Genomic DNA, 25,389 nt, shown 5'->3' on the forward strand with positions numbered 1-25,389 from the left:
TATAAATGTAGACAAGGAGGCCCAGCCTGCCACCAAACAGATATCCTGCAAGGTAATCCCGCTAGACCAAGCCCACTAGTCTAAGCCTCGGGCTTTGCACCAACCAGAAAACACAGATCATTTTGAGGAATAAGTAGACTGCGTTCTAGCCTGCATGATCGTGTTTAATACTCCCTCAGAAAAGTTTGCGGGTACCCGTTGATAGCCCATGCATGTAACACGTGGTCCCATAGCCCTGGACGAGGATGCCAAATAGAGCCCTTGGCCTGAGAGAGAAGGTCTTTCCTCGTCAGTATTGGCCATGGGGCAGTGCTTGTCAGCTGCATCAGAACTGGGAACCATGCCTGGTTTTTCCAGAGCGGAGCCACAAGTAGCACTGACCATCCTTTCCCCAGATTCACTCTAATACCTGAGGCAGGAGCGAGATGAGAGGAAAGCATAGGCGGGCAGCGGGGCCAGACATGGGCCAGCGCATCCCTGCTCTTCGTGAAAAACTTTGGACAGTGAGTGTTTTCTTGGGACGGGTCTACAGGTCTACCTGCCTACAGATATCCCGGAGAGTATGACTCAGCATTGTGCTTCCCAACCCTTGCCAGCGAGGGGAGTTTCTCTACTTTATCCACGGAGATACCCAGTGTTTATGTTTCAAAACACTAAGGAGGCCTGTGAAGGCCTAAGGACTGATCTAACTGATCTCCTGTGAGGTCTACGACCGTCTGGCCAGACTCAGGAGTCCGCATATTCATAGTGACCCTTATTTATGGGAGCACATGGTCCTTCTACTGAAAAACCCAAAAGAGCTCAAGGGGCGAAATACTCAGGAACAAATCAGGGCCCAGTGGGCCGGACATAAATCTGAAGCTCTAACGTCAGTCAACATTCCAAGTAAAAAATTCTTTGAGAGAGAGACCAACTTCTCTACCCTGAGGTGGCTTACAGCCTGAAAGCTAACATTGTTATCATTCTGGCCACCTAACGGGGAACTTCAGGGCCCTAATAATCCAGGAAATGTCTCTTACCTTATTACCTTGACATGACCCTATAGCTCTATACAGGGAATGAGGTCTGTAGAGAGATACATTTCAGAATTTTAATTCACAGAAAATGACTGTTAATGACTGTTGACCAGACAGCTCACCTGCAGCATGCGGAGTGAAGACTCACCAGATAGTTCTATACGAACCTGTGGTCCACCACTTTACATGTCTGAAAGAGGCGTTCTCACTACCCAAGCCTAGGCGGGCCATCAGAACATCGTTCTCATCATAGGCCCATCCCAAGGCCTGAAGATCCCAAGGCCCATCAGGCTGATCCCAAGGCCCATCATTTACATTTACATAAACCGCACTCATTTAGCTGACACTTTTATCCAAGACAACGTGCAATTGCTATATATGTCAGACATATAGATGATATACATATCGGTTGCACGCCTCTGGAGCAACTAGGGGTTAAGTGTCTTGCTCAGAGACACATTACACATTGGCGTCTCGCAGTGGATTCAAACTCTGGTTTCTCACACCAAAGGTATGTGTCTTATCCACTGCGCCATCACCAGCCCAAAGGTTAGGTTTGTCAGAAGTGGGATTCGAACCCACGCCTCTAGGGGAGACTGCGACCTGAACACAGCGCCTTAGACTGCTCGGCCATCCAGACCCCGATCCCAAGGCCTGAGCTGGTGCTCTATGGCCAGGGAGAAACCAATCATCGAGTCTGCCGTGAACGATCTCTCCTCTAGCGTGTCGCCAAGGCAGCTGCAGCCTGCCAGCGGCGTTCTCCATTACATCCAACAGCTTTGTATAGACTGGACAGGGTGGCGGAGGAGGTTCAGGATCATACACCTCTTCAGCCATCTCCTGCGCATCCTTAAAAGCATCAGCTGTGGGAAGAGTCGGTGAAAAATCTTCATCCTCAACTTGCAGCTCGCTCTCGTCAGTTGTCGGGTCATCTGAGAGGTTTACAGCCCTCTCAAGGTGAACGACGAGCTCCATCTGGGAGCCCCATGATCCAAGCCACCACTCTGCTGCGGCACGAGCGGAACCTGAACCACGAGGTCCAGATGCTGAGCCCTCTTCACTCGAGAAGAGGCCCAGATGAGAGTGGAGCGTTTTCACAGAAAAACGCTGACAGTCTGCACAGCAGGCTCCCTCGGAAACCTCCCTTGCATGCTCTTCTCCCAGGCAGAAAACGCACAGCTCGTGTGTGTCACCCGGCGTCAAAAACCTTGGGCACAGGTCTGAAGACTTCTGAAAACAATCAGCCTTCGCTGCACGTTTCATTTTTTTTTTGGATTGTGTTTCACACAGACAGTCCCTTCAGATGGGTGATTTGTCATGTTTGCAAAGCGCCCTTTTATACTACCAGGTCGCTCGTTAATCATTCAAGCTAATGATTCACGGGCTGTTGCCGGTCAATGTGATTGCTGTGATTTGATTGTGATTTCAGACACCTGTCACGCCTGAGGCTTTCTCCCAAGTGTCGACACAGTGCGAGTTCCCTTTCGAAAGGGAATACAGTGACATGCAATGGCAAGCCGTTTTAGCTTTTATTAATTCACTGGATGCATTTTTGATATCAATAATTACATTTGTACTATTTCAAATGTGAATTATTGATATCAATATAAAATATGCCTATTTCTGATATCAGGAATTACATTTTCATTAGTACTAACTAAACGAAGGAGGATGGTAGTGGAAGAACTATGGTCTCAGGTGTGACTGTATGGCAATGGCAAATGGTTCAGCTAGGAGTGCCCCTTAACATAATTTTGCTTAGGGCCCCAGGGAGGACAGGATCGGCTCTAACTATGACAAAATGATCCCATGCGAGAAGTACCATACATTCCAAGTGTTCTGGGGGTTTAGTAGGGTTTGGTGAAAACAAACAGAAATTTTATGTATTATGAAATCATGACCTTGGTCATTAGTCTTCTGTGCTGCACTGCAAGTTCATGAGACTCTATCAGCATTGCAGTTCACTCCAACTCACCCAGAATTTTTTCCATTTAATCCATTTTATTCATCTTGACTTTTCACAACTTTGCTTTTTCTGGGTGAGTTGGAGTGAACTGCTGCGTTAAAACAAACGTGCAGTGCAGCACAGAAGACCTACAGCAAAGGTCAGGATGTTCATTAAATAAAACATTACATTTCAGTTTGTTTTTCACCAACCCCCAGAACACTTGGAACATATAACAGTTGTTGGATGGGATCATACGTTTGCGCCTTTTTTTTTTTTTTACTTGAATCTGGTTGCTATTCACTGCCATTAGACAAGTGCAAGACCTTGCACAGCCAATTTAAAAAAACACTCCCACATACACCCTTAAACAATCTGCATACACAATCACACTATATAAACATCTAGGATGAATATAAAAAATCTGTGGTCAAAATTCAGCTCACTGCAGTGGTGTATGATGGTTCACATGAGGTTTCTCAGCTTATATTTATTAAAACACGCAGGTATTCCCCACCTCAATAGTGTTCCCGGTCCCATCTGGGAATGGCTTTTCTATAAGTCTGAATCATGCAGGAGGGACGGAGGACGACAGACGCTCAGACATCTGTCCTCGTCTTCAGAAGTAGCAACAACACGAGAGACCACTGAATTCTACATGAACTGTCTGCCGCACACTTCTGTTTGGCTGCAGAGCAGAGGCTCAAAACCCTGTGCTTCTGCAAACGTGACCTCATTCTCGCAGTTGATGGTCAGGCATTTAAAGATTATAGATTTTTTGACACAAGTTCCTCAATAAACGAATTTCAATGTTGGCTGCTATTTCAGCAACTCCATCCTTAATATACAAACATTACTGATGAATTTTTTTTATGAATGATTGCATGTATTCTCATGTCTGCATGTTTATGGGCATGCGCGTTAGTGATATTTATTTGTATTCATTTTTGTCTGGTCTCACATTGTGCATTGGTAGTTTCTTTTCCGATGAAGCCCCTCCTTTCTAAAATATGAAATTGGTCAGCTGGCCCAGTGTGTTGTGATGGGCACAGCTTAGAGGAGAAGCATGTGTTCAGGAAATGTCACACACTCTTGCATAACCATGAGTTTCATCTGCTCAGGTTTAAATATTAAGGATGGTGTAAATTTCATCCCAATCCGAACTTGATTCAGACTTGTTAACAAACAAGAGGATCGTCCAGAATGGATTTCATGCACAGACTTTGCAAGCATGGAGTGGTATTTTTTTTTCCTCACATTTTCTTATATATTTTAGATACAATGTTGTACACCATTTAATCATGATACTTTTTGGAAAACTATGGTAATACAAACAGTAATCAATCACAAAATTAAAATTTTGACATCTACATCAACACTAATGTTGGCTGGTGGATGAGTGGATGCAAAGCTTTGCCCATTTGTTCATGTAACGACAGACAATCAGACACGTAACTATTTGTTGCATTAAATGAGCTTCAAAGCCCACTCTTAGGAATGAAACGTCCCCTCAAAAGAGACAACAGAGCAGGAAAGGTGCAGTCGCTAGGGCTTTATTGCTGTGAAAAATGTGGTCATGTGGTCAAGACCTAGGCCATATAAAAGACCTACAGACTTTCCTGCATTAATTTATTGATGAACTGATCTATAAATGAACATGCGTCCCAGAACATTTTGTGAATGATTTACTGTCTTGTGTTATTTCTTTTAATTATTTTATTTTTTTTTAATACTGTGTATTTTACAATAGAATCAATGGTCAATGTAACCTCACCTATACCATGTTTGGACTCTATAAATTGGTAGGCTTGAAGATTAAAATGATCGTGTATATAATATGTTGATAGCTGCACAACATATTAAGAATCTTTCATAGTTTCTTCATTAGCAACCAATCCAGCTACACATGCAAATGAGCACGCTTGAAATAAAAGATCCATAGATCGCCAACAGAGGTATTTTTTTCCGCTTGGAAATTACACATTTCTCATTGGTCAAGCAAACCCGGAGAAGGGGGACTTTTCTCGGGCTTTATTAGAGACAAATTCACAGAGACCCTCTCTTCTTTTTCTGGTTTCTATTGCTGCTTCTTTGGATTGATGTCTGTGGGGACCCCCAATGGGGCCCATGGGTGTCGGCAGACCTTGACCACAGCCTGCTATTCCTTTACTCTCATGCCATGCAAGTATACATTTAATGAGGTGCTCTGAAAATGATATGCTGATGGTTCTTTCATAGTTAGAAGGATCTTTTCCATAGTTCCATTTCTTGCTTCAGGTTTCATTCTGTCACTTACCATTTTTTGTGTATGTGTGTTTAGATTAGTTGGACTTAGATTAGTTAAGTCTTTACATTCACATGGGCCATTGGTGCTTGGACTCTGATGAGGTCTGTAGAGGCCTATTTATTTTCGTAATTATACTTTACAAGCATGATCTTAACGAGATGAACGATTTTGTGATCGGACAAATAATTGAACGTTGAAGAAAAGATTGAATGTCTTACGAATGTCATTCAAACCAACTTTAGTTAAAATTACAGAAGATTTATCATGTCGACATGACGACGATAAAATTAAATTAAATCACGAGAAAACAACTTTCGTTATGTCGAGATCATGAGAAAATTAGGTCAAAATCACACACACAAAAAAAGCAAGACTTTACAATAAGGTTCATTAGTTAACATTAGTAACTACCTTATTTAACATGAACTACAGCATTTAATAATCATAGTTCATATTAATTTCAACATTTCCTAATACATTATTAAAACCAAAGGTTGTATTTGTTAACATTAGTTAATGCACTGTGAACTAATATGAACAAACAATGATCAGCTCTATTTTTATTGACTAACAATAACAAAGATTAACTAATACAGTAACAAATGTATTGATCATTGCTAGTTCATGTTAGTAAATACATTAACTAATGTTAATGAATTAACCATATTGTAATGTTAATTAATGGGCGTACACTAAGTGTTACCGAAATAATAATGTATGGCCTCCTAAGGCTTCTGTATATTTGTTATGCACAAATATCTTTAATTGTGTGTATTAAAACTAAATTCGTTTATACATGTTTTATAAAATTTTTCTTTAATCATCTTCTTTTTTACTTTATTTGAGCAAATATATGTAAATCTTATAATCCTTTAATATATGAGTGACAATAGCTCTTTGTCACAAATAGGCAAAGATTTAAAAAAAAAATGCTAAACGATTCCACTGTCACAGGGAGCAACATCCAAAATGCAGTTTCATGGCTGTGAAGAAATAGCATGAGCGAAATAATAATAAGTTCTCATTTTACCCGCCATTGGCAGGTAAGGCCAAAAAGGTAATTCTGGCCTCTGATCATGCTTGTCTTGAGAAAGGTTCTCAACCCTGCACTCTATAATAAGGTGTAGAGGATGGACAGGGGAACAGAATGAAGAGATGAGGTGCATGAGGGAGACTGAGAGAGAAAAGCGGCGAGTGTTGGGGGATGAGTGTAAGCTGGCAGCATTTGCAGCGCACTGGCAAACAGGCTGAGCAGAATTCCATCAGAGTCAGGCCTGCCCAGAAACTTCACTTATCTATAGAGAGCAGGTGTGTGTGTGTGTGTGTGTGTGTGTGTCTGAAAGCATGAGGCATGAGGTATGAGTCAACAGGGAGTGTGCTGTTCCCTTTGAGCCATAGCTTGGTCAGGAGAGGAGAGCAGACAAACTGTTTTTTAATGCTTGGTAATCAGGCAGTCAGGTTTTCTCACATAGCTTAGCAGAAGATTTTCAAGTGAAATGAGCTGCAATGTTCATCTAGAGTGCATCTACCCTCAACCGCAACACACACGCAGCACATAAGCTTACACAAATTCAGATTTTCTCTTTTATACATATAACTGCACTGCCGTTGACTGAGCTACGGTGTGTTTCTGCAGTATCTTATTCTTCAGTGGTTTGAACATCAGTCTTTAAATAGATAAATTAAATATAAAGCATTACATGACAGTCAACAACACATGGGCAAATTTATTTTATAAAAAGAGAACTGGCTTTACTTTGTTAATGCTGCATGCTTGCTTAAAACTCATTTTGATTTTTTGAACTGTTATTTGGCCTTTAAGTTCTGTTATTTCTCTGATTCATTCAAAGCACAGGCAGAAATTATTGAAGTTTTAACCTGTTATCTGTTAAACCAAAGTAGACATGCTCTTTTCAGAAATGTGACCATTATTCAATATAGTCATGTTTTTGCAGTTTTGATGTAGAAAAATACAACCAAAATACCTGACAATCTTAGCTTGTGAAAATCCATTGCTTTTAGTCCAGCTTTGCATCAAAAATGTATTTACATAATAATACAATCAAATTTGTAGAATTTTGAAAAATACTATTTCTATTTAAACTATGTTAAAATGTAATCTATTCATGTGAAGGAAAAGCTGAATTTTCAGCATCATTACTCCAGTATGCAGTCACATAAAAAAAAAATCATTTTCATATGATGATTTGGTGGTCAAGAAACAATTTTTATTATTATCAGTGTTGAAAACAGTTGTGATGCTTAATAATCAATTTAATATGTTCTGAAACAGGTCAACAGTAATGTGACCTTGCCCCAAAATTTTCATCAGTAATAGAAATGAATGAAATATTTCTGTAACAGCATTAAACTTCCCTTCTCTTTACTTCTCATACGGTTAAAGGTGCTATATGTATTTTTTAGCGGCCTCTATCGATGATGTTTCAGATTGCAACCAATTTTTACAAGAGCGCTCGTGCTCTTGCGTGTGCTCGAACATGAAGGAAACTCACAACATGACATCATGACTTTTGCATAAACATACACGTCACTTTCAATTCAAGTGGCATGTTGTCTATACACATTTTGAGCTATCCGCGTGTATGCGTGTATGTCTACGCCGTTAAATGTCCGAGTGATTTCGCGTGATGTACATGCCGTTAAATGTTCGAGTGAAACGAAGCAAAATGTAGATCTACATCTGGGCAGCGATATTTTTTTTTCCTATTATGGAAGGGGAAGACTCATAAATGGCATTAACCCCAGTGACGGGTAGGTTTAGGGAAGGGGTTTAGGGTAATTCATATATTTATACAGTAATGTAACGTTAAGTCAACGGCATTTAAACACGCTGAAAAGCGTTTATGCGTGTTGATAGCACGCCAAAAATGGAAACACGAATTGCCATGTCATACACATGCAATTTCATGAGATCAGTCTGGAAACTCATGTAAACTCCCACTTGCAACATTACAATAATAGTACCTTTATTCGTTTTTTCAGCTTGAAACTTTTAACAATTTGATGTTGAACTAATGCTTCATGCTTTTACCATGATAACGTTACATTTGTGGTCACTTACTCGTGTATCTTTCACAATCAGCAATGTCAACATAGGTGAACAGTAATATCGTAGGATGTAACATTACTGTACTGAACGTGTCTGGAAATGTGTGTTATAAACAATATGATAGTAATGATGAGTGACATTCGACAGCAGATCTAGTACATAAAATAAAAGTTACATCCTAAAGCACGTACTTTTTGTTATTCTGGAACAGTCTTTTGTATTCATTTCATGTCTCATATATGTTGTAGTTTACCTTGCTATTTCATTACCGTTTACCATTATATCAGCATATCTGAAAACTTGTAATTTATCACAATAAAAATAGCGGAGGTCTCTCCATGATTCATACGTTCTGCCAATGTTGATCCGTGTTTTTGTCCTAAGTCGATCCGATTCACGTTTGGCCTGACGAGCTTCAGTAGATACATTTTTGGGTAACACTTTACAGTAAGGGTACATGAATTTATGTATAAATTCATACATGATGAATTATGTCTTCATTCAAGCATTAATATCTCATGAATCATCAGGAACTAACAAGAGTTTTACATTCATGACTTCATGGATGAACAACACCTTAATTAAAACATTAACTAAGATGAGTACATCATCATGAATTATGATTTATTACTCATGATCATTATGTTTTCTTTGTTCAAAGTTATGCCACCGTTAATAGCACATTGTTCATCAGTGTTTCAAAGGACCTAGTCACCACTTTAATTGAGGGGCCATACACATAATGAAGTCATTGATAGATAATGCTTAGTTAATTATGACTGCTGTATTTGAATGCCAACAGAATTTGATTTCTATGAGCTGTGATTGGACTATTTTGGGGTCTGACCAATACTGTAGTCATCATTAACTAAGCATATCTATCAACGGCTTCATCATGTGTGTGGCCCCTCAACTAAAGTGGTGACTAGGTCCTTTGAAAGGTCATTTTTTGGAGTTATCCGACCCCATGTTGTTAGCTGCAGTGCCGTCGCATAGACTGTATATAAAAAGGAGAGTATATAAAAAAAAACATCACATTTGATGGATTTTGCAGAAAATCTGGAGACTTCACATAGAAATAGGAATACTGGCCTTTCAGAGGTAATAGCAAAAACTGACAAGTGGATCATTGTAATGTGTGATTACAACCCCTTCACACACAGGCAATAAAAAAGGATTCATTTTAGAAGAAAAGTTACATTTAGCACCTTTAATAAAAACGTTGTGTTAATACGGTGTTTGGAGCAGTAGATAAAAGTAACTTCTACAACACTTAATGGATCCAAACATATAGGAATAGCTGAAGGCCACAGGTGCTGCAGTCTGAATGGAGGCCGACAGCAGAGACTCATCTGCATACAGGAATCTGCTTTCTTTGTTTTGTAGAGTGAGGCTAGCGGCTGTAATCTGTTCTGCACTGCTAATGTATACAGTATGTAATGTAAATGTTGAACAATGTTGGACTCACTTCAGAGTTGGAACTCTTTTCTGTACATTCTGAACATGTGGCACTAGTTTCTATTGCACATTTACTGTATTGTTAGAATGCATAGATTTGATTGCCAACTATACCCCATAGCAAATTCATCATGCCAAATTGAATCAAGGCATGCAAAACTTTCTTCATTTTTTGGATTCATTTTCCTAAGTCTGAACTAAAGGTTGAATAATTTGAGCACAGCCCTCTACAGCTCTAGTGTCAGGGTTTGAACATTTCACCCATCATGCTGTCAGGGCAAGAAGATTTTTTTTTTTTACATTCGTCATTTTTGAGTTTTCAAGCCAGGTCTTATATAATTGGCAAAACAAGTTTTTTTCGTGTATTCACCATTAAAATATTTCTCAATTTTGTTTGACCTATTTTTTAACGGTTATTTCAAAACAAGGTTTTGAAACTTTTCACTAATGCCATTTTAGCTTGCTTCTACAAGTCTGAGTTGTTTTAGTGTGTATAGTCCAGTGAGTGTTGCTAAAAAGGTTAATTGCTTTTAAAAATACCCATCAGTTGTTGAGTGGATTTTGAGTTGTGGGCAATCAAAAATTCTTGCAGTCGATTGTAGAGGGGAGGAGTTTAGGTCGACTAAATAATTGGATTATAAATAGGGCTAGGTATTGAGACAAATTTCACAATTTCGATTTCGATTCACAAGCTTGCAATTCGATTCGATTTCGATTACGATTTGATTCAATGTAGATTATTTTGGATATCAGTTACAATAAATGGCCATTTTTCTCAAGGGAATCAAATCTCTTAACTAATGCTGTAAACTATGGGAGTCTAGTTGTTGCCTAGGCTTCATTAGCCTAATATGAAGGTAATAATGAACTGTTTTGTAGCTATACAAACACTTAAATTACACTTTTATTTATTTTTATAATAAGAAGATTATATGAAATATAAACATTTAAATGGTGGCTGTCATAGAAAAAACTTGCCATTTATTCAAATATGCATTAAATATTGAAGAACATTAAGATTATAATGCATATGTAATATGGTGTATATCCTCTCCAGAGTTATTTTTTCTAGCTGACTAACGAGTTTATGTGGGTTTTCTGAGGTAAATATGACGATACATGACATTGATTACAAGCTGTTTGACTGACGTCTTTCCACGGTTGAAACGCTGATTGGCGAATTAGGATGACATGATACGGATTTCGATAAGTTGTACTCTATCTTTTAACACACTTTCAGATGCTCATTCATGTTTATTTCGCGCTGTAACTGGTATTATTAACCCGGAAGTGAGATCAGCGCTGCTGCTTCTCTTGAACTGCGCCAGAGCGATCTCACGCCACAGCGCCAAAACGCTATTTATGTTTTTGAATTTCTAAAGAAAATGGACGTAATTTGAAAATTGAGACTTTGTTTCAAATCAATAGTAACAAAGGACAAAGATTATTGCGATTTTTTTGGATGCGCGCAGCCGTGATACAATGTCCCATTCATTCAAATGAAACAGGATGACTAATCGATTCTTGAGATTTAAGAATCGATATCGGTTCATAAAAATGAGAATCGATTAATATCGAGAAATCGATATTTATTACCCAGCCCTAATTATAAAACATGATGAAATATAATTCACAGTTTGGTTACACATCACTGTAATTTTCCACTGTATAGTGAATGCACTGAACAAGGATTCAACGTAGCTCCAATACCTGAAGACCATGTGGACCTCCCTAAAGAGTCCCTCTGATCTTGCCATTACAGTCCTATAGGCTCGGCAGTGGTGCTCTAACTCATTGACAGTGCACTCCAGATTGTTTCTTTTTTGGGAAGGTTTAAGTGAGACTCAAGGGTTTTGACCAAATACTATATGTTTGTTGCCTTCTGGGTCTTTATTATCAGGTTCAGTTGTGGTTCTTGCATCACACTGTCTCCTCACAGCCTCCTCACAGCCGCATGTTTTCCCGAGCCTGTAAACGACGGATCAAAAACATTGCTCACAAACTGGTCTGAAACATCCATGTCTGCAATGTTGAACTAAACCCATGGAACCCATTTGGCCAATCAAATTACAGGACCAGCAGCAACTGGGTTACAGCTTAATTATGTATGTAAGCACTGAATATGTGTGCTTACTATAGTGTAAGGGTTAGGAATAGGTGTTGGCTAAGTGTTAGTTGCTCGTAATTATGCATCATTTATAGTTACTACTACTCCATGTATAACAAGGACACTGTAAAATAAAGTTTTACCAATAACTGTTACATAGAACCTTGTGAAGGCACCACATTATCTTTCAAAGACAAGCTCTTGTCTAGTCTTTCTCTGACAGTTTTGCAGTTACACTTCTAATTGAGCTCTGTACTGTTCTACTTATATTGTTGGATCCTTATGATTAATCACTTTAATCATTTTATACTTTAGAAAGGCACACCGGTGCACACATACCAGTGTCCAGAGATATATATCCTCACAGCAGATTGTGTGAGTGTGTGTTGGTGTGGTAAAGTGTGCATGTTCAGTGGAGTGACTCTGCTCACATCATTCCTCTACGGGCCGGCAGTTTGTCAGTGGCATGGTAACGGGGTCATACTCTGAAAATGGGCATCGATTGGATGAGCTCTGTGGTCACGCTACGCTGAGTGTCAAACACACATTCACATATATAAACGCACCAGTACACACAACAAACATAAATTCAAGCGAGAGAGAGAGAGAGAGAGAGAGAATAATTTTACTAGTTTGGACTTTTTTTTCTGCTCTAACGAACATCACAGTGTGCATGTATCAGTGTCGCTCTCGGGTACCTTGTAAACACGACTCTGTATCCTGGTGGACTGATAACAGCTTATGCAGTGTTGGGAAAGCAATTTTGAATCTGTATCTTGTCAAGCTACAAGCTACTCGTAATTTATCTACAGTCAAGCTGATCTTATGATAGTTAGCCATGGAAACTGTTAATAATATGTAACTGTTGAAACCAACCCGATCTCACAGCGATTTGTTGGATTTTTACGAGGTGGCTAATTTGCACAAATTCATACGACCTCACTCATACGAATTTGTACAATTTTTGCCAAATCATCCATATTTTACGAGTTGCCAAATCGTGAGCTTAGAATTATAAGGTTCTATCTCCACTTTTGGTCGAAATTGAGTTTTTGACATAATCTGATCCATTAGGTGTTTATTAATGCCTGTGTGGTGTTATTTTTGTAAAAAAAAGATTAATAGATAAAGCTATAATAGAAAATTATTCTACACAACAGTTTTGCCAGCTGGGATGTAAAAACTTTGACGCTCAATATCTCAGAACTACCCTAAACGGAGATAGAACCTTATAATTCTAAGCTCACGAAATTCAATTTGTATAAATTTGTTAGAATTACCTAGAAAATTATGAATGATGCACTTTGGAAAAATAATGCACACCTGTAGTGGTAATGCGGCCACGACGCAGAGTGGAAGTAAAACTATATGTGAAAAACTGTATTAATAGTCTACTCAATCAAAAAAGTCGATCAAAGATTAAGTAAATAGGCCTATACTTAGACTTTCTGTCTGTGAGTCAAGTTAAGTATATTTCTACAGTACATAAAATATATTTATGAGACATACATAAAAGTAGACAGTCTGAAAGTATACTTTATATAAGTAGGCTACACTAATCATTTTTGTAATGATTGTCAATGTCAGGATGAAAAGTGTTTATGAAAACTACCTTATGTGGAGCTGAGTTGTAAAGAAATATTTTGTTCGAGTATAATTATTATATCGGATGATAGCAGTTGAATTTAGGCTCTGTTGTCAATTTGAACCTTTAAAATTATAGAAATGTACCATGGTTCCCTGTATAGTTTAAAGTAGGCTACTTGTGAGATATTTTATCGGTATTGTTGGTATTAACACAGTCTCATCCCAAAAAGTCATATAACTGACGTCTTGGGACGTCTTTTGACCATACGTCAATATCCGCCTTTTTAGGGCCCCCTTAAACGTCGGTAGATGGCGATCCCGGGCCGTCATACAACTGACGCTTTACCTTTAACGTCAGTTAGGTGACGGGTTAGGTTTAGGTCTGGGGTAGAGTTAGGATCCCATAACCTCATCTACCGACGTTTAAGGGGGCCCTAAAAAGGCGAATATTGACGTATGGTCAAAAGACGTCCCAAAACGTCAGTTATATGACGTCTTGGGATGAGACCGGGTTGTTGGTATCGGTATCTCATGTAGTCAAATGAATCTCCTAACAGAACTTTGAGATATTTTAGTTTCAATAGTGTGCAATACGTTTCAAAAATACCTGTGGGAAAAGTATGACAAAAGTTACTCTGTTTGAAAAAGAGCTGAGCTACTGTCACAGAAAAAATGTAGTTTAAATTAGAAACATTGTTAGTTTTAGCTGTTCTCCCCAACACTACACACACAAACAGCAAGCAGGAACTCAGAGTGACTGGTACACCGAACACAGGCTGTTTAAGGCCATGTCAGTGTCCATCACTCACATACGGTAGCCAGAAGCCATACAACAGCAGCTGAGACACATACATACAGAGACAGAACGAGAATGATAGAGAGTCAAACTGTGGATTGGAGGGGTGGATAGGTGAAGAAATTAGTAACCAAGATAAGTTGCCTTATTGCAATGACAGGTTACATTTTTTGTCAGATTAAATTCAAAGGTGGGGTTACAAGGTCACCATAGGCAATGGCTCCTTAATTAAAAGTTGCCTGTGTGTGTTTGTGTGTGTGCGGTTTGAAAGGGCTTGCAAGGCTTTCTAATTAGCCTAGGCCAGATAAAAGCCAAAATACCTGCTCCCAGTGACATTCACTCTCTCTCTCTGTCTCAGTCACTCTCTTGCTATCTCACTCTCTCTATTCCTCTTTGAATGTGTCAGTGTAATTACGGTTCCTGTGATCTGCCTGACAGCTGTTTAATGTCAGGGAATCAAGAGGGGAAAGGTCATCCTCTTTGTAAGTGTGTGTGTGTGTGTGTGTGTTTCTCTCTCATTAAGCTCTGAATCTCCTTCTATTGCCTGATAGCTTTTTGTGCTTGTCTTTTTGCATAAATTTGGATCAAATTTGAGGAAACAATATAACAAGGAAAGATTGATTCTTTTGCACCCCAATTATCCTTCAGACACTTGAGAAGGAAGTGTTGAGGGTCACTTACCAACTGATCACCATCATGTTTCCAACCCCAAGTTACAGGTATTGTACAATTAGGGCAAGGTTCTTCTTTTTTTAAATCAGGGGCCCCGTTTACAGCTGGTAGTAAGATGTGTTTGGTCAATCGGATCACAGGAAAATGAGGGAGACACATTGGTGTTTTAATCCGTCTCTTGTCCATTTTCAACCACTTCTGTCCTGATTTCTTCAAGGGGAGGGTCAAGGAATACTGAACAAGACTTTTACAGTATGTGTCAAATACGGTTGGCAGCCCTAGTTGTTGATGCTAATGTGATTGTATGAAGGCTTGTTCACTCATTTCCAAATCTAGTACAGGATCTTTCTTCTGACCTGATGAGTATGTTTGTGGACAATGTGGCCCCGTCAACACAGGGCTCCGGACAACATTCCCTGTTGCCCCATAGAGATACAGTTTGTGAGATTCATTACTGTACAGCCACCAGTTTTATTTTTTATTGATACCCAAATGGTGCTTAACTGGTATTTTGGCTTGATTTTGGCCCAATTCATTTCCATTAGTTCCTAAACCACCTCCTTGGCACAGAGACTCAAGAATCAACATCAGTATAATCTTGAAGATATACAGTAGCTCACGTGTGGCCTTAAGAGCATATGGATGAAACTTTCTATAGGTGGGCATATATCTATTGATGCTATCTTTTTTTTTGTTCTTGATTCTTATGTGTGTGTGTGTGTGTGTGTGTGTGTGTGTGTGTGTGTGTGTGTGTGTCTGATGGATGCAGTGCATGCATTTCCTCTTTCATTCCCCAGAGGGCAGTGTGACACCTGAGAGAACATGAGCTTTTTTCAGTGTGTTTGTGATTGCATTTCAGAGAGAGAGAGAGAGAGAGATAAAGAAAGAGGCTTTTTCACTGCCTCATTTTACCATCTGTCTAATTAAATGACAGATTTCTCTGGAGTATAGTTTACACTGTGAAACTATCACACAGCCATAACACTGACTCACACCCTTTTATATTTATGACCATATTTATGCTGTTTAAAGACTTAAACTTATGAATTTATACATGTGTGTGTGTGTTTGTGTGTGTGGTGCATGTGTGCCAGCCAGCCAGACCCTGCTGTACCAGGAGGCTAATTAAATATGTTGTCCTGCCCTGCTCAAGAAAGGAGAAGGTGAAGGAAAGGTCATTCACAGCGGTGAATTTTTACTAAATCGATACAAAGACCTTTCAGCACTGAGACCCTCAAACTAGATTCAAGCTTATCTACAGCCTAATATAATACAGGACAGCTGCAGTCCCATAAAATCTAATTAAAGGGTTAGATCACCCCAAAATTGTACTTTTGTCATCGTTTAGTACTCATCCTCGTGTCATTCCAATTCTGGATGACTTTGTTTCCTCTGTGGAAGACAAAGGGAGTCATTCTGAACACTGTTCACTTGTCTGTAAAAATATACAGCAGAATTTGCTGCATGTACTTGGTATGGTACAGGATCTCATAATGCAAAGTGCACAACTTGACCTATATTTCCAGGGTGATGAATCAACCTCTTTCTTGAAGCATTATTTGATCATACTGCCAAAGGATATACAAAATTTGAAAGTCCCCCTGTAGTCAATAACGTATCTTTTAAAACTTATCCTTGATCACCCAAATGGCGTATTTATTTATTTTTTCCTTTTTCTTCATGTCTTAAAACAGCTTGAATGTAACTCTACACCCTTGCCTCATTTAGTATTCTCTGTTCTATAAATATGCAAATTAGCCCCACCTCCACTCACTCGCACCAGTTAAGAGATACACTCGTAGACAATCACACGTTGACGTGAATAATTACAAGGTATTTTATAAGGTCAGAAACACCAGTGATTTCAAAACGCTTTTTTGAGATTGTCTTTGGCAATGGTGCAATGGTGCTAACTTATGAATTTGTACATGGTTTGTCTTAAAACATTAAAAACACCACATAGACATAGGCATATCTACAAAAAAGTGGCTAATTCGTACTAATTCATACGACCTCACTCGTACGAATTCGTACGATTTGTCCAAACCCACATGATGGGTAGGTTTAGGGGCGGGGTCAAGGCGCGCTCTGAGCCAGTGGACGCGCACTGTTATGAATGCACAATGTTTCGACTTCTCGAAACATTTCGACTTTAATCTCGAAACATTCCGACTTTAATCTCGAAACATTTCGACTTTAATCTCGAAATGCTAGATTTTTTTTTTTTTTTTTTTTTTACAGATTTTTTTTTTTTTTTACTGACTTTTTTTTTTTTTTAGCTTGCAGTTCAGGGCTTCCGTAGTTCTCGTAGTCTTAAAAGTGTATTTTAGAAGACTGTACTTGCAGAAATATAATATTAATGAAATAAATGTACTTAAATGTAGTACAATGATGACAGTTATTAACACTTAAATACACCTCTTAAAAGGACACTGTAATAATGTCAAATTAAAAATACATTTAAATTAAATTTTATGTTTTTATAATCTTTTGTTTTACTTTAAAGTGTTTTAATGTGTTGATTAAGATGCATGCACATTCTTGTGCATGCACATTCTTTTATTGATTTTAATAACTGTCGTCTTTGATATTACAGAAGTAATTATGAAATTACATAATAAAAATAAGTGGGTCAAATTTCAGCTCATTTCTTTAAATATAAATTTGAACTATAATAGGCCTTCATTTTAATTTAATTGCAATTAACACGCAATAAAGTGTCTTAAACATTACATTCCTTTTACACTTACTGTGAGTATATACTTAATATATCTGTAATAAATACTCTTAAAATATGCATACTACTTTTTCACAAGGGGTATACAGTTAGTGTACGCTAGTATTCCCTTTTTTTAACAATTTGTACACTTTAGTGTTTCCTTAATGTAGCACTTAGGTTAACACTTCACATCTATCAGTTCAGAAGCTACTTTGAAAATGTAAATCGCTATGCTATAGAAGCTAAGTTAGAAAATCAGTTTTCACTGTGATATATGAAGCAGCTAACGTTTAAAAGCAACTCAACAGTATGCTACTTCTTTGCATTTTTGGTTATATTAAAGGGTTTGTAAATTTCTGATAAAACCTTTAGTTCAGGAAATGTGCTACCAGGATGGTGTGTCCATTAAAACACAGGGGTCCAATACTCAGTCCATTATCATTTATTGAAAGGCCACAGGGTGAATTGGAATCAGATAGAGTTGTATGGTTTCTATAAACAAAAGAACAAACAGAATCTTAAAGATAATTAACACCATAGAACTTCAACTAATAAATCCTTAATCACATAATACATTTCAAAATTAGACAAACAGAATCTCAAGAATTAACATAATAAAACAAAGCAAACAAACTTACATTGTCAGGAACACATAAACTCTACAAAGGCTCTCATTAGGAGAGAAAGAAAGGACAATCTGTTTCCATTGCATGTGCCACACACCATCACACCAAACAATAGTACCTTATCATTCATTAAGTGCACCTGAGGAGACTTAGCTCCTCCCATGATTGGCTATGTCATGTGATCCATAGGAATTCTCAACAGCCGCCCCCAAATGTGTAAACATTTGACCCAAGAGAATTCTGTCCAATTTTTAATTCAAGTCATCTGAAAACTTAGTAAGGACCACCAGACGACTAACTGGGCGCATGTAGTGTTTCCCTTTAATGAGAACCTCCACAACCCTTATCCTGCCATCAGGACTTGGCGAGACCTTTGTAACAGTTCCTATAGGCCAGAGTCCCCGTGGAAGCTGCGGGTCGACGACCATTACGACAGCATCACATGAGATCGACTTTCCGTCCTGCATCCACTTCTGACGACTTTGAAGGGAAGGTAGGTAATCTCTGATAAAACTTGACCAGAATCTATCAGATAGAACTTGACTATGCCTCCACTTTCTACGTGAAAGTAGTTCAGAATCAGCATACATTACTTGAGGCAAAGAAGCATCTTGCCGCCCCATCAACAGTATGTTAGGAGTTATGGGATCAGGATCTGATAGATTAGATGTCGCATATCCAAGAGGTTTAGAGTTCAACATCTCTTCCACTTCTACCAGCACTGTATACAAGACTTCTGGAGACAGCACCTGGGTGCCCAATGTCACCCGTAAAGCGGCCTTAATGGATCGGACCTCTCTCTCCCAGCATCCTCCAAAATGCGGAGAATATGGAGGGTTAAAGTTGAATAGAATCTGGTGCTTAGAAAGCAATTCTTGAAGGGCAGGGCTGAGTTGATGGAACGCTTCTCTGAGCTCTCGCTCTCCTCCCCGAAAATTAGTTCCTTGGTCTGAGATAAGTTCATAGGGTCGACCTCTGCGAGCTATGAAACGCCGGAGGGCCAATAGAAAACTGTCTGTATCTAAACCAGATAACAGCTCAAGATGAACACATCGTGTTGTCTGACATTTGAAAAGGAGACCCCATCGTTTCTCATGTCTGCGGCCGACACTGATATTAAAGGGGCCAAAGCAGTCCATTCCAGTTGACCAAAATGGGGGCTTGTAAAGGCGGAGTCGAGAGGGAGGAAGATCAGCCATCCTCGGGACTGAAGGAGACCCTTTCCATCTTCTACACTCACGACACAAACGCTGAACTGATTTTACAGCTTGTCGTCCACGTAGAACCCAATACTTTCTACGAAGTTGGGCAAAGACTCTTTGCGGTCCTGGGTGACACAGAGTTGAATCGAGATCTGCAATCAGAAGCTTAGTTATAGGATTCTTAGGGTCCAAAATTATGGGATGGATCGTTTCTAACTCCAAGTCCTTGCTCTGCCGAAGGCGACCTCCCACTCTTATGAGACCAGTCACAGGATCCCACTCAGGTGCCAATTCAACAAGTCTACTTTGTGCTGAAACACCTTGATTTAGTTGGAGTAACTTGCTCTCCTCAGGAAAATCCTCCTCTTGTGCCTGACGAAGTAGTAACAGCTCTGCTTGATTCTGATTGAGCTTGTTCTCTGGTGCTTGATCAAGAGAAAACTTCTCAATGGTATCAGAAATCAACTCTGACCAAGTGTTAAATTGGACAGGGTCCACTTTAGAAAGACTTGGTAAAACTTGTGTCTGGCTACAAAACACAGGTTTTTTCAATTCCAGTGATACTTCAGGAGTAGTTATTGGATACTTTGGCCATTGATGAGAGGGTAAGGCAAGGAAAGGAGGTCCTCGAAACCAACGACTAGTAGGAGATAGCTCTGTCAACTTCTTTCCTCTAGTAATTTCATCGGCCGGATTGTTTCCAGTATCCACATATCTCCACTGGTCTGGTGTAGTATAATCTAGAATCTCAGTTATCCGATTAGCTACAAATATCTTGTACAAACAAGATTCAGAGCAGATCCATGTCAAAACTGTGGTTGAATCAGTCCAAAGCGTCACTTTATGGATGGGCACAGAAAGTTCCTTCACTAAAAGATTTGCCAGTTGAGATCCAACTAGAGCCGCACATAGTTCTAGACGTGGGATGGAAATGGTCTTCTTTGGGGATACTCTAGATCGAGCCATAATAAATGAGGTGACAACTTCATTCCCATTTGAAAGATGAAGGTAAGATACGGCTCCGTAAGCCCGCTCTGATGCATCACAAAATACATGCAGTTCTCTCCTCTCTTCACCTGATCCTACTGATCCATACCACCGAGGAACTTGGATCTTGCTCAAGCCAGATAGCTCCTCTTCCCAAGCCATCCAACTTCTCTTAATGCCTTCAGGAATATCTGGATCATCCCATCCACGCCCAGGTTTGATCCACAACTGCTGGAGCATGATCTTAGCACGTGTAGTGAAGGGAATAATAAACCCCAACGGGTCATATTGTCGAGCAAGGATGCGATACAGGATCCGCAAAGTCAGGGTCTGGTATTCCACAGGTCGGTGCTTATACCCCAAAGTATCCTGTAAACAGTGCCAGCTCATCCCGAGTGTGCCCTCACATGGATCATTACAATCATGACTCAGCCATAAGTCGGTTTGCAGGGAACGTGCTTCATCTGGTAAGTGGTCAACCACGGAGGCATAATTACTACTCCATTGTCTGATCTCAAAGCCTCCTTCACTCAGTGCAGAACGTAGTTTCAAGATCATTTCCTTTGCGTCGTCAATGGTAGGCAAACTTTGCAAGCAGTTATCGACATAGAATGAATGAAGGACTGAATCTTGAACTTCTGGATAGGTAGTTGAGATTCTTTTTGCATGTCTTTGAAGAGCATAAATGGCACAGCAGGGACTTGATGTAGTACCAAATGGTAAAACTTGCCATTCATAAACATCCACTGGGGCATTTCTGGACATATTTCTCCACAGAAACCGTAACAATGGCCTATCTGAAGGTAGTAATCGAACTTGATGAAACATGGCGCGGATATCGCCACTGATTGCCACTTGATGTTCTCTAAAACGGAGAAGGACTCCGAGAAGAGAAGAACCCAAGGTCGGGCCAGATAACAAATATGAATTCAGGCTTTCACCGTTATATTGATAGGAACAATCAAATACTAGACGGTGTTTCCCATTATGTTCAACTAGATGATGGGGTACATACCAAGATTCATCAGTGGAAGTCATTGCCTTTGGGTTCAGTTTCTTCACATAGCCAGATTCCACTAGCTTTTGAATCTCCTCCTCATATATTGCTGCACGCACTGGATTCTTTGCAATCTGGCGTTCGGTACGACGCAATGCTGGCATTACTGATTGCTGCAGAACATTCAATCTGGGTGCATGTTTGGCTCGAAGTAAAGGAGTGGCATATCTTACAACACCATTCATTTCCAGGCATTCGGTTCTCTGCTCCAGACACTCAAGAGCGTATTGATCTTGCTTTGACCGAAAAACTGCCTTAGATGTCTGATGATACGGAAGAACATCGACTTGCCACAATCTTTCTACATCCCTCTGTAACTGATCTTCGGTGGAAGTAGCCAAGAAGTGGCACTGAGAGATAGAATCAGTCTCAGGAATCAAGGAAGTGGGACCCTGCAGTACCCATCCCAGACGAGTATGTAATGCAATAGGACTTCCAGGAGGACCAAATGTTACTCTTTCTGTAGAGCATAACAAATGAGGATGATCTGCTCCCACTAACAACAGGGGCTTAACCTGATGGAATTCTTCAAGAGGAATACGTCTAAGATGCTGATAGCATCTTTGAAGAGTACGGACAGGGTAAGTCTGTTCAGGTAAGTCCAACATCTTGGATGTAAATGCAGCACTGATCTCATATTTCCTTTGGCTGAAAGATGCCGGAGCGATGGAAAATGTAACGTTAGTGCCCTTAATCTCTTCAGAACCCTGTCGAATTGTTCTCAACCTTAGAGACTCAGCCGGCCCATTTAGGCCCAACATCTCTGCAGCTGGAGAAAGGAGCATAGTTCTTTCTGAACCGTCATCAAGAATGGCGTAGGTCTCCACAGTCCTCCCTTCATAACTCAGAATGACTTTCACCACCTTCAAAAGCACAGAATTGAGGCCACTTGGTCTACTCAAATAGAATATACCAGAGTCAGGTTTACGAACATTGACTTCGTGCAAAACTCCCAGATGGCGCTCTTTGCAGTATGGACAAGGCTTCTTCAAGTCACAATTAGCTGAACGATGGGTCCGACCACATCTCCAACACCGACCATTATCCAGGATCCACTTCTCTTTACCCTCCGCATCAAACTGTTGGAACTTCATACACTGACTCAAGTGATGAGCTTGATGACCACAAAAGGCACAGAAAGGTCCTGGGTCTAATTGTTTGCTATACGAATTAGTAGGCTGAAACATTTTACCTTTCGGGTTGTAATGTTCCTCTTGATTTGCACCCTGCAAAAAGGTTGCTGTTGTATACCAAGATTTGGGAGGTCTTTCTTCTCTCATTTGATACTTTGTTGCCCCCTTTGATTGGTCAGATACTTGAACAACTAAACTTTGGCATTCTGCTTCCTCCTCTAGCCATTTTGCAAAATCCACCAAATTATAAGGAACATTCTGATTCACAGTTCGAATATGTCTTGCAAAACTGGAAACATGATGGGCTGAAAGTTTACTTAATAGCTGGTGAACATGAGACGAACAGGCCAACTCCTTCGCCCCTTGATCTTGACCCCATGATTGGAGCATGCCTACTAGAGCCTGAACTCGTAGCGCAAACTGACCAAACCCAAGGGAATCCCCAGAACGTATAGCTGGAAGGTTTTGAATGGAAGCCAACTCCCGCAACACTAAGTGATGAGGTTGGCCATACTTCCGTTGCAGGGCATGTAATGCTGTAGTATAAGGCTGGGGATCATGAGCATATGCCAGGGCTAAATGTCGCGCATCATCAAGCTTCAGATGATCCAAAAGAATATGGTATTTGTATTGTTCTGATTCCTCTGAAGGCAATAGATTTTTTAATGCCATATTTAGCATTGCAAATTCTTGAGGATCGTTTCTTTTGAAACATGGAAATGAAGGCCTCTCAATTCCAGCCAGTCTTGAATTCCCAGAGGAAGGGTGAACACAAGCTGTCACTACTGGTTGATTCACCACTGAATCTCTGGACTGGATCACACCTGAAGATCCCAGCGGTGTGTGAGTTCTAAACACAGGAACATTACTAGTAGCAGTCACATCTAAAGGACCCATGGATGGTCCGAACTGTGCAGGAGGTATCGAAGGAACTTGAATCGATGATGGCATGGCCATCGGAAAGACATGACTTGGATACACAATAGGTCCATAAGGGGGATATAATGCAGGAGGAGGAACAGGTACAGGATAATTTGGAAACATCCATGGAGGAAATCCATTGCCTTGCCCTTGGCTAGGGACAGGCCCACCGCTTCTTATGAAACGCGAATCATTGGCTGGATAGATGGGATACAATGGCTGTTGGATTAAGGACCAAGGTGGAACATTGCCAAACTGAGTTGGATTCATACTCATTCCAGGAAGATTCTCTGAAGGCTGAAACTGAGAGTGAGCATACTGTGTAGCAACTGGTGCTGTTAACATTCGGGCCTCAGGCAGCTGTAAAGAACTGGGTTCTAATGATCCACCTCCTCCTTGTGGCAATGGTGTAGGCAGCATAGATCTTGGTGGAGGAGGGAGAGTACTTTGTCTGCTGAGTTGAGGAGGTGATGTAGATGGATCAACATAATGTCGGTTTGCCTCATGTTGTCTTAGGCATTCACCCAATTCCTGAACAAGAGATACTCTAGAATTATCATCCTCTTGATTATGTTCAACAACAGGAGATGTTGCCTTAGAACTCTGGTTGGAACTGATCGAAAAGGAAGAATTTTGACTTCTTATCTGCATTGTTCTCATACTCTGGCTCAGTTCTGACAACATTCCTTTTATTTGCTGTACGTCACAAGCAAGATCCCTCACCTCAGCCCGAGTCTCAGCTATGGCAGCCCCCTGTGATACTTCTAGAAGCACAGAATCAGACGTAGTTTGTCCTTGTGGACAAGATGGTTTCCTTGACTGAATCAAATAATCTCGATGCCATCTGGGGGGGTTTGATATCCGTTTAGGTCTCGTAGAATCATTTTGTTCCATCCTAGCAGCCTCTCCGGCTCGAAGGACCATGTAAATTTCTGATAAAACCTTTAGTTCAGGAAATGTGCTACCAGGATGGTGTGTCCATTAAAACACAGGGGTCCAATACTCAGTCCATTATCATTTATTGAAAGGCCACAGGGTGAATTGGAATCAGATAGAGTTGTATGGTTTCTATAAACAAAAGAACAAACAGAATCTTAAAGATAATTAACACCATAGAACTTCAACTAATAAATCCTTAATCACATAATACATTTCAAAATTAGACAAACAGAATCTCAAGAATTAACATAATAAAACAAAGCAAACAAACTTACATTGTCAGGAACACATAAACTCTACAAAGGCTCTCATTAGGAGAGAAAGAAAGGACAATCTGTTTCCATTGCATGTGCCACACACCATCACACCAAACAATAGTACCTTATCATTCATTAAGTGCACCTGAGGAGACTTAGCTCCTCCCATGATTGGCTATGTCATGTGATCCATAGGAATTCTCAACAGGTTAGTTCACCCAAAAATGAAAATTCTGTCAGTATTTACTCACCCTCATGTTGTTTCAACCCCGTAAGACCTTCGTTCATCTTCGGAACACAAATTAAGATATTTAAGATATTAAGATCGCTCCTGCATACAGTCCATAGGCTTCTTGAGGTACTGGCTCTTGCTGTCCTCGAAAAGTCATTAAAGACATCGTTAAAATAGTCCAAGTGACTACAGGGGCTCAATCTTAAGTTTATCAAACGACGAGAACAAAAATAACGACTTTATTTCAACTATCACTTCCTTCTCCATGAGCCTGTAAGTCAGTTAACGTAGTGTGATTGCGTAGAGCTACGTCACACGTAGGCTCACTATTGGCTGACGCTGGTCATGTGTGTGTGATGCGTGTGACGTACAATAACA

The 25,389-nt window shown here is 39.9% G+C and overlaps 1 protein-coding gene across 2 annotated transcripts; it reads right to left on the reverse strand.

Annotated features, from left to right (window-relative positions):
* Positions 1-18,000: 18,000 nt before the first annotated feature.
* Positions 18,001-24,979, reverse strand: LOC120466828 (uncharacterized). Of its 2 annotated transcripts, none has more exons than XR_016146009.1 (2): positions 18,296-24,979; positions 18,001-18,149 (listed from the first exon to the last, which is right to left on the reverse strand). XR_016146009.1 is itself a non-coding variant. In XM_089118539.1 (2 exons), exon 2 carries the CDS (start codon positions 24,505-24,507, stop codon positions 18,535-18,537), a length of 5,973 nt encoding a protein of 1,990 aa, XP_088974665.1. In that variant the 5' UTR covers positions 24,508-24,651; positions 24,798-24,979; the 3' UTR covers positions 18,001-18,534. The 2 variants fall into 2 exon arrangements, 1 of the variants encoding a protein (XP_088974665.1); XM_089118539.1 differs by having other exon boundaries at positions 18,001-24,651; positions 24,798-24,979.
* Between the last annotated feature and the right edge of the window lie 410 nt (positions 24,980-25,389).

The sequence above is a fragment of the Pimephales promelas genome, chromosome 13, assembly GCF_988280905.1.
Source record: "Pimephales promelas chromosome 13, fPimPro1.hap1.1, whole genome shotgun sequence".
NCBI classification, from domain to species: domain Eukaryota; kingdom Metazoa; phylum Chordata; class Actinopteri; order Cypriniformes; family Leuciscidae; genus Pimephales; species Pimephales promelas.

Coding starts and splice junctions, on each gene's coding strand:
- LOC120466828 (XM_089118539.1), bottom strand. CDS start 24,507: ATGGTCCTTCGAGCCGGAGAGGCTGCTAGGATGGAACAAAATGATTCT.